The sequence below is a fragment of the Eptesicus fuscus genome, chromosome 21, assembly GCF_027574615.1.
Source record: "Eptesicus fuscus isolate TK198812 chromosome 21, DD_ASM_mEF_20220401, whole genome shotgun sequence".
Taxonomy (NCBI): domain Eukaryota; kingdom Metazoa; phylum Chordata; class Mammalia; order Chiroptera; family Vespertilionidae; genus Eptesicus; species Eptesicus fuscus.
In genome coordinates this window covers 29131795-29142576 of record NC_072493.1, presented here as the reverse complement: position 1 = coordinate 29142576, position 10782 = coordinate 29131795, and the positions used below count along the sequence as shown (strand labels likewise).

The 10782-nt window shown below is 42.1% G+C and overlaps 1 protein-coding gene across 2 annotated transcripts in view; it reads left to right on the top strand.

Annotated features, from left to right (window-relative positions):
- The first annotated feature begins 925 nt into the window (after positions 1–925).
- HSD17B2 (hydroxysteroid 17-beta dehydrogenase 2) overlaps positions 926–10782 on the top strand; it is a 55315-nt gene continuing 45458 nt past the window's right edge. The window contains exon 1 of one of the 2 annotated variants that reach the window (XM_054710446.1): positions 926–1359. In XM_054710446.1, the coding sequence (XP_054566421.1) occupies positions 1095–1359 (265 nt within the window). In that variant the 5' untranslated portion in view covers positions 926–1094. The remainder of the gene's footprint in view (positions 1360–10782) is intronic. The other variant, XM_008139705.3, reaches the window with a different exon arrangement.

The following is a 10782-nucleotide window of genomic DNA, read 5'->3' as shown; positions in this document are numbered from 1 at the left end:
ATAGGATCTCAATGGAATGAATAGATAAGCCCTAGCCAGCTTGGCTCAGTGAATAGAGTGTCAGCCTGTGGACTGAAGGGTCCCAGGTTCAATTCCTGTCAAGGGCACATGCCCGGATTGCAAGCTCGATCCCCAGTAGGAGGCGTGCAGGAGGCAGCCAATCAATGATTCTCTCTCATCATTGATGTTTCTATCTCTCTCTCCCTCCCCCTTCCTCTCTGAAATAAATATATATATATATATATATATATATATATATATATACACATACAATAAATGGATAAGTAGCTAAATATGATCCCTGGCATAAATACGTACTGATATGTATGTATGGGCCATTATTAGTTGTATTTCATTGTTATTATCTCGCCCAGGCATATCTCTCCTCTGGCATGACCAAAGCACTTTCATCTGCCATGAATCTCTTCTTCTAGTTTTTATTCCCTCTCCATCCATCCACCCTTCAGCCTGACTCAGGTGGGAGATGGCAGGGACATGGACAAAAATCAGTGGTACCTTCCCCTTCCAGGGTCCATTTTCCAAACCTCACTGGTTGTCTGGATTTATTCTCTCTCTCTCTCTCTCTCTCTCTCTCTCTCTCTCTCTCTCTCACACACTCACTCACACACACACACACACACACACACACACAAGTCAGGAAAAGGGCTGGACAAACAGACACATCACAGGCTCCTAAAGAAGCATATTTTTCTAGGAGCTAGAGGTTTTGTAATTCACCATTCAGACTGAATTTTGTCAATAATTATCCAACTGGCTCTCTCTCCAGAGATCATTAAAAAACGAATGCGTGTTTATTGTGGGTGTGAACGTGTAGATGTCATGCACGCAGTGGGTGTGTGGGGAGCAATCAAATAGGAAGTGTTCTGGCATTTATATCCAACTGTATGCTGGTTTAAATTACCCACTAGGAAATATGTGTCTGTATGAGTATGATTAATTCAGGCTCATTCAAAATGTGTCAGGGCTTTTTCCCCCCTCCCTTCTTGGCTCTCCGTTCATATAACCCAGGCTGCCTCCAGCCAGCTTAACTCCACTTGTCCTGAGCGCAAAAAGGTGCAGCAGAGTCTCTGAGAATGAGCACTTCCTCCTCTGAGACAGCGTGGCTCTGCCTGGCTATCACGGCAGCCCTGGGAGGACTAGTTCTTTGCAAGCTCAAGAGTCCAGGACAGGTGGGGAGGAAGGTGGTCTGGCTGGTGGGCCTCTGGGGAGGGGCTTGCCTGTTAAGCCTGTCCCTCTTCTGGAGTTTGATCCTGTTCTCCCTGTCATGCTTCCTCCTGAGTATTTACTTATCTGGTCAAGAGTTGTTACCTGTGGACCAAAAGGCTGTGCTAATCACAGGTAAGTGGATGACACTGCGATTCTCACTCAGGGCAGAATCTGGCACTTGGCTTTGCCTTAGAGAGACATTTTCAGATTCGGTTTAAAGAGAAAACGCTTGGTGTGGAGTAAATGAAGGCACATCTCCAAGTGGTTTTCGCGACACTGTTTTTGGTTTGTTTTCTTCAGGTGTACTCCAGAGGGTCGGGGAAGATGAAGTGCATCTAAACCATGATTTTGTTTAATTTCCCGGGATAAATATTAATAACAAACCTATGGTATTTCATCTGTTTCACTGTATCCAGGAAAGTCCCCTAGGTTTCTTTAGGCTTAAACAGAATTTTGCTCTGAGATTAATGTTTGGCTGTGCTCTAGACTTTGGCTCTTATTCCTTAGCTTTGCTGGGTTGTTTTGTTTTGTCTTTCTTTTTCTTTTGAATACAGAGGTGGGCAAAAGTAAGTTTACAATTGCATTGTGACATTCTTTTGAGTTAATAAAGATACTGTAAGAATCATAACCTGCATGGTTGTTGTTGTTTTCCATACAAGCCACTGTAAACCTACTCTCGCCCACCCCTGTATAGAAGAGACTTACCAAGGCTGGCAACTTTGCAGTTTGATGGGCTGCGGTCAAGAACCTTGTCTCATCTAAGTGTTTGACTTCATATTTATCATTAGACTGCTAGCATTTCTCAATTGGGTTAAGCTGGCAGTGTGTCTGAAGGCAGTTGCTTGTTAGCTGGGCTGCCAGCTTTTTTTCTTCGTTTGTCTTTTCTTTTTCCGCTGCAAGTGTGAGTCCGAATTAAATCCCTGTGGTTTGTAAAACTGGTTTGTTTGGTTGTGAAGTTTGCGCTTGGATAGGGCTTTCCGTGGGATTACCCAGCATTATCCTAACCCAGAAAAAACCCTGCCAAGAATGAACATTAACTACAGAATCATTTGCTGGGATGTCATCACCCTACACCCTGCGGCTACACCAGCTAGGGGTGAAGGCAAACACAAGGTGTGGATGGAAGCAAATAGAGGTTTTTCCCAATTCACAGAGAAACAGACTCTAAAGTGGCTTGTCTATATTGTCTTTTACTTTAATCCAATGATGAAATTCTCCCTTAACATGAAACGCAAGTTGGCACTTGTTGGAGTTTTGAAGTGGCGGAAGACACGTTTCTTCAAAAACAAAACAAAACAAAACAAAAAACCTCAGACAATTCAAAGGTAGAAAACTCAGTGGATCAATGGGATGTTTATCTACATGAATGTCCGGTATCACCTGGAATCATGCATCTAGCAGATTGGCTGCCTTTTCTACATTTTCACTAGCATTCCCTGGATGGGCTGGGGGAAAGATATAACAACAGTCAATCCTTCCATTCTGTGTGCTTAGCAAGTACCCAAGGTCTTCAGAATAATTCCAGGTCGAATTTATTTGTTGTACGTTTCCACTTGTGTGAAAGAAGGCAGCAATTAAGCATGTTAAAAAAGTAATAACAATGCTGTGGTTGATGCTAATGGGACATGACCTCCTGGAGGTCCAAACATTCTGGGGAAATCAGTTTCAGGGAGCAGCACTTCCAAGGTGAATAAATAAGAACTCTAAACCTTAGGATACCCTCAGGCAAACTTCAAGGGAACAGAGAAAACAGGAATTCTCTCGGCTTCATTATCTTGTCAATGTTCTTTACCTTCTACTTTTGCAGATGTAGGCAAGCAGAAAAGCTCACAAAATACTGAAATGTCCTGACTTGTGTTTAGTGGTTTGGAAAATGACTGATTCAATTAGGCAGTTCAAGCCCAATGACTAATCCCTCAATGAAACCTTAACAATTCGAAAACGGAGAATTAATAAAGGAAGTACATACATTTTAGGGCAGGGGTGGGGAACGTTTTTTCTGCCAAGGGCCATTTGGATATTTATAACATCATTTGTGGGCCATACAAATTCTCAACTGAAAAATCAGCCTGCTGTATTTCATCAAACGTTTAATTAACTCATCCTTAATGCCTTGGCAGGGCCAGATCAAATGATTTCTCAGGCTTTATACTGCCCGTGGGCCACACGTTCCCCACCCCTGTTTTAGGGGGATTGAAACATCCCTTTGAAATGTTTTTGTCATGAGGAGTACCATAGGTTCAATATAATTCTAAAGGTTTCAAGACTTTTATACTAAATGGAGACATTTAAAATGAATTCGTTTAGTTAGCTCAGAACTTATTAAAAAATAAGTCACTATAACTTGGAATACACTTTGTTTCAGGATGGCTTACAATTTGGTAAACATTTTAGTGACTGGTGTGATTGGGAGAAATGTGGCAATGCACATAAATATTATATCTTTATTTGATAATTTAAGATTTGGAAATTTCTTTTACAGGGATAATCTGAAATATGTAAAAAGGATAGATGCCAAACAGATTGTCAGATTCACAAAGTTGTCCAGCACAGTCTTATTTGCAACAGAGAAATATCAAAAGCAATAAAAATGCTGACAAATTGCCCTAAACGGTGTGGCTTAGTGGATAGAGCATCGGCCTGCGGACTGAAGGGTCCCGTGTTCGATTCCGGTCAAGGGCATGTACCTGGGTTGTGGGCACATCCCCAGTGGGAGGTGTGCAGGAGGCAGCTGATCGATGTTTCTCTCTCATCGATGTTTCTAACTCTCTATCCCTCCCCCTTCCTCTCTGTAAAAAATCAATAAAATCTATTTTAAAAAAGTGCTGACAAATTATAGTATATCCTCTAGGTAGAAAAATGGGTAACATTTAAAAATAACAACCACAGGACTGTGTTATACCATGGAAAACTGGGCTAAAGAAAAACATGCAGGAGATCCAGGTGTTTGAGCAAGATTGCAACCATGTCATATGAATTAAAACACACACACACACACACACACACACACAACAGCAACAACAACAAAACACTGGAAGGAAATAATTTGTAATGGTTGGATTAGGGTACTTGGATGCTTTTTCCTCTAGATATTTTCCCTAAAATTTCTCTAATTAGTTATAGTACCTAAATAATAATGTATATATTTTTTTCTTTTAAACAATTTTATTGAATGTATTGGGGTGACATTGGTTAATAAAATTATATAGGTTTCAGATGTACAATTCTCTAATACATCACTGTATATTGTTTGGTGTGTTCACCACCCCAAGTCAAGTATTCTTTCTCACCATTTATCCCCCCTTTACCTTCTTCTACCTCCCCCCACCTCCCTTTCCCTCTGGTAATCACCATACTATTGTCTGTGTCTATAAGGTGTGTTTTTTGTTTTTTTTGTTTTGTTTTCGCTTAGTCCCTTCATCTTTTTCACCCAGCCCCCCAACCTGCCTCCACTCTGACAGCTGTCAGTCTGTTCTCTGAGTCTGTTTCTATTTTTTGTTTTGTTTATTTTTCTCATTAGATTTCATATATAAGTAAAATCATATTATTTGTCTCTCTCTGACTAGCTAATTATTTTTAAAAGGGATCACATTAAAAAGATTAAGTCCATTTATCTATGGACCCAGTTGTAGGACAATTACGAGGACAAGTTAAAAAACAACAACTTTCTTTTCTTTGAGTTACTTATTTCATTTTTCTAAGATATTCAAAGGTCTTTTGTCTCAGAAACATGTAATCATAGTATGAAGAAGAAATAAACAAGCACAGAGTGTTTGAACACATATTTGTCTTCAAGATACCTGAAGCTATAGGGGCCATTTAATTTTTAAAATGACTCTAAAATTGGCCCGGCCAGCGTGGATCAGTGGTTGAGCCTTAACCTACGAACTAGGAGGTCACAGTTTGATTCCTGGTCAGGCCATAAGCCCGGGTTGTGAGCTCAATCCCCAGTGAGATGCAAAGATAACTTTGATTTGCCACCCTCAGCCCTTTCATCCTGGCCCCTTCATTCTTTCTCACCCACCTTGAGGTTTAACTTCTGATTTGGCATCTACTGTGAACAGGGCACACACCTGGAGGGCATCACAGTCCAAGGGGAGAGATTCGGCCATAGCTGAGCCCTGGGGTACAGAGGGCACCTCCAGGAGCATCCCCAAAGCGTGGTGGAGCTCAAGGGTGGGCACAGCTCCTATGTGGGGCTGGGGAAAGCTTGACAAAAGAGGGACCTCCTTAGGAATTAACAAGGGAAAACACGGTCTTTCAGGATAATTGGTCAAGCAACTCCTATGCACACAGCTAGCACTCATTAAAACTTGTTGAGTTGGATAATTTTTAATTGAAATTTTCAAAACTGGGTGCAGTGATGGAGGTCCTTTTTAAAAAAAATAATTAAATCTTTATTGTTGAAAGTATTACATGTCCCCCTTTTTCCACGTTGACCCCTTCTAGCCCACGACAACCCCTCACCCCAGGCCTTCACCACCCTACTGTCTATTGTGGGTTATGCATATATGCATATAAAATCTTTGGTTGATCTCTTCCCCCCCCCCCCCCCCACTCCCTCACCTTCCCTCTGAGATTCTGCAGTCTGTTCTATGCTCTTATGTCTCTGGATCTATTTTGTTCATCAGTTTATGTTGCTCAGTAGATTCCACATGAAGGTCCTTTTTTCATGTTGCAAACAAAGGGTCCTAGGTGGGTGGTGACTCCTACGGAAACTTAATAAATAGTCTAATTAAGGTTCTAAAATTTAATACTGTTGGCATCAGCTTGAGATTTGGTGTCCTTTGGATATTTTATTTTTATTTTTTGAGAGAGAGTGGAAGGGAGGGGGAGAAACACAGAGAGAAACATTGATGTGAGAGAGACACATGGATTAGTTGCTTTCAGCACGCACCCCAACCCTGCAACTGCAGTATGTGCCCTTGACCGGAATCAAACCTGGCACCTTTCAGTCCGAGAGGCTGACACTCTATCCACTGAGCCAAATTGGCTAGAGCTGGTGTACTTGGAATTTTACGTTAGATTATTGAAATGGATGAACATTTACAGTGGACTATGGGATAAAAGAAATAACATCTCTGTTACATACATTTTATATTTTACTCTCACAACCTTAATAAGTTGCATACTTGTGAATGAAGAAACTATGTGTCTGCCCAATCAACGTGGCTCAGAGGTTGAGCGTCGACCTATGAACCGGGAGGTCATGGTTTGATTCCTGGTCAGGGCACACGCCCAGGTTGCGGGCTCCATCCCCAGTAGGGGGCATGCAGGCGAGCCAATCAATGATTCTCTCTCATCATTGATGTTTCTATCTCTTTCTCCCCCTTCTTTCCTCTCTGAAATCAATAAAAATATATTGTTTAAAAAAAAACTATGTATCTAAAGTCACTGAACTAGTAAATAGCAAAGATGGGACTAAACCCAGATCAGACCCATCTGCCACCCAAAGGCATGCTCTTAACCACTGTAATTATTAGTGTCATAGCCATGGTTACTAGTAGCCTATAAAGGTGTCCAGGATATGAAATGTTGAACATATACAGAGTGAAGCAAAAGTAGGTTTACAGTTGTGAGTATGCAAAATACAATTTATTCTTGTATTATTATTTATTAATTATTACATTATTTTCCATGTAAACAACTGTAGACCTACTTTTGCCCTACCCTGTATTATGTGCATAGACTTTGCTGATACAGAACTTGGCGATTGGATGAGATGCAGGTTAGAGGAGATAAAATGGAAATGCTGTGGACAGGGGTAGGGATGATGATCTGAGATATGCCATATGGTGAGTTTGAGGGCAGTAAGGGGGCAGTGCAGGTGGAAAGTCATGGGCAGGTGGAAATAGAGAAGCAGACATTGGTTAATTTGGAGAAAAAGACTGGAGAAACACAAGCAGCAAAGTGATGGTTAATGTTGCAAGGGAAGAGGTCCTTGAAGTATATAATTAAGAATCAATTCAAGTCCATAGTAAGCCTATAATCCAGTCAGTCTATCAGAATTTTTAAAAATGAGCACATATCCTTTTTTTCATTCAGTTTAAGCTTTACCTAGGTCTTTGCAGAGAATCATAAAACAGTTGATGCTAACCCGGGTCACTTTGTAAAAGTTTGAATGGTGATTTTATTAGGCATTTTAGATGGGGTATTTTTAAAAATTAAATGTATTGGGGTGATATTGGTTATATAGGTTTCAAGGATACATTTCTATGATACATGATCTGTATATTGCATTGTGTGCCTACCACCCAAAGTCAAATCATCTTCTGTCACCACATATGTGTTCCCCTTTACCTTTTACTACCCCTCTCCCCACCTTTCCTCTAGTAACTGCCATGCTGTCGCCTGTGACTGTGAGTTTCAGTTTTTTGGTTGGGAAAACTCTCATGGAATGAAAGGACACCCCCTGTATATTGTAAACTATTTGAAGGCAGGGACCAGGTCTTTTTTATGACCCTGTCCCCCTTCACAGGCCCTGAGCACATTAGTCCCAGCACAGTGTGAATGAGTGCGTGAGCCCTGAGTAAATGAACCAAGCCAGTGACGTGTCCTCCCCCGTGTTTGGTCACTGGCTGGACAAAACTCGGTCATTGTCCCAATCTGCCCACTTCCTTGGGTACTTATCTCTGCTGGTTCTTTTTGCTGAGGTCACCTGTGTAGAAAGGGCAGAGTGACTTGGCTGAGTTGTCCAGGCCCATTGTTCTGCAGTGACTAAGTTGTCGGCTTGCTCTGCACAGGGCTTTGTGAAGACTTGGTTCTAAGTGTGCTTCTGCCTACCCAGGATGTGGCACAAACAGAACATCCTCTGCGCCCAGCAGGCTGCTGCAACTGCTCTCCCACGGGTCACTGCACCCTCCTAGCCACCAGAGTGTGACTTCCACCTCGGCGCTGCTGACCGTATTTTCCTTCCTGACATAGCCTCCTTTGCCTTCCAGGAGATTGCATTTCCACGTGTTTCTCCCACTTCTTTGTCCCTTGATTATCCAGGTTCTTCTTCCTACCCATCCCCAAGGTGGCTCTGTCCTTAGACCCCTTATCTTACCACATTCTCTATCATTTAAATCCCTCCTGCTCCTGAGGTAACTACATGAGGACCGGCAGATCTGAAGTTTTGTATACCTGACACTCTTTTTGACCTCTGACTCATATTTCTGGGATTTTAGGATGAAACTTTAAACTTGGAATTTCTAAGACAAGCTTATCCTTCCTCCTAATCCTTTTACTTAACTTTCCTGGTTCTCACCTTTTCCCCAATTCTGTCTATTCCCTTTCTTTCTCATCCCTCCTTCCCCTTCACGCCAGCCACTTTCCACAGGTTCTTTTGATCCCTTATTGATGATTTCTTTACTGGTTGATCTTCTGCTGTCTACCCTCCTGATGCCAGTATTCCCTATCTCCCCCCTTCCCCATGCTCCAATTCTCTGTGTTTTCCTTTAGGATATGTTTACATTTCTCACAGTCTTGTGCAGCACTCTTGTTTCCAGGTATGGCATCTCCTGCCTCCTGTGTCCTGGTGATGATCAATTTCTAATGCCTCGCCCAGACTTGTTGCCTGCACTCTGGACCACCTACCACTGCTTCCTGAATGTCCCAGGGTCCACATGTCCCAGATGCACTCTCTAACTTTCCCTTAAATTCTGCCATCAGCCCAGTACTCTCTACCTTGTTGATGACACTAACACCGTCCACCGCATCTGCCCAAGTCAGAGGTGCCACAGCCATCTATGAATCCACCGCTCAGTTAGCCCAGATCACAAACTTGAGAGTTCTTGACTCTCTTCTTTCATTGCCTCATCCAACCAGTCATTTAGTCATAACTCAGTGAACTTTCCCTACCTTCTGACTCTCTTCCCTCCTTTTTTTTTGTTAATCCTCACCTGAAGATATTTTCCCCCTCTGAACAATAGTTGTACAGAGGACTCAAGGTCTGGGGACTGGGCCAGATACATTTTAATTTGAGGCAGTGCCCAACACTGTCTTAGATCAACTAGAACCCAAATTCCACTTTTATGGGTCAACTGGTTTCAATTAAACCTATTTCTAACGATTCATGTCTACTGAGGTCTTGTGGCCTTCAGAGTCAAACCAAACCTGGGCATCAAGAAGGGGATTAGAAACAAAACCAAAACTGCGTTCCTCTCTGGAAACAAAGCTGTAAGGTATGTGCATCTAAGTGCAGGTCTGGCTTCTGTCATTCAGGGTGGGAAGGAGGGTGCAGGGGTTAAGACACACATTGAGGACAATGACTGATCAGGCTACCAGCTCCTGCCTTGCCACTTACTAGCTTTCTGACCCAGGGCAAGTTAATTAACCTGTCTGATCCTCAGGTTCCTTCTCTGTAAAATGGAGATAATCATTACATAGATCTCCCTGGGATTGTTGCCAGAATGGAATGAAATAACACACATAAAGGGCCATCTTAGATGGTACCTTCGATTCCTAGCCAAACAGAGCAGCATAGCGGTGGCAGCCAGATAGTCAAAAGATGAGGTTGCTAAAAAAAGGCTCCAACTCTAGAAAGAGGATATTGAGCATGATTATAATAAGCCCTGGAATGTGGAGGGAGTTACTTCCTCAGAATTCTCCCACCCAACACCCACACCTTTTTCCACTTAAAGTTTGAGAGAAGCTTCTATAATAAGCCATAAAAAGTTGGTGTTCACACAGAAATAACCAGAAAGTCATCTTAGGGGAACATTGCTGTAGGGACAACGGGCAGGAGTTGGGGGTTTCACTGCATCCTGTTCCCCAGGCTGGGCCTGGCCTTATGCAACGGATCTCCCCTGGCCCACTCCACTTGTTACAGGTCAGTTGTGATACTGGGGGGGGTGGGGGGGGGGGGGTGGAAAGTGGTGAGGGGGAAAGAACATCTCATTCTGCCACTTTAGGGTTTACATAGTCATTGATGAACTTTATTTCAACCCAATGCCTGAATACCCTTTCCAGGATTATCTATTTTATCTAGTGGGTTTTTTAAAATAACACCAATGATGGAAAGCTCACTACCTCTTCAGGGAAATCATTCCACTTTTATACAATGTGAATAGTTGTAAATATTTTCCTTATATTGGGCCCAAATAGGCCTCCCTGAAAATTATTGATGCATTAATTCTGCCCTTGGAAGTCACCTAATATAAAGAAAGCACTCTTTTGTAAGATGGCCCTTGAAAAATGAAGACTGCATCATATACTAGCAAATTTGCTTTGAACTAAACATTCTCATCCCTCCCGTGACCTGGTTTCCAGAATTTTATCATTCTTCTCAGTGTCCTCTGGACCATTTTTAGTTTCTTGACATTCCTTTAGATGCTGATTCAGATTTAACATTGTGTGCCATCTTGGTCTGAACAGTACAAACCAGACTGCAATGAATGAGGTGAAATTAAATCTGAAGGCATTTTCAGTACCAAAAGTATGTGATAATTGATGAAGTAAGAGGCTATTGTCCAAGGGATAAAGAAAAAGTAGAAGCCATGCATGGCTCAGCTTTTGTTCTAGTTATTTTACAAGCCTAATATGCAAAGCTATTGATTAAAAAGACAATTTACT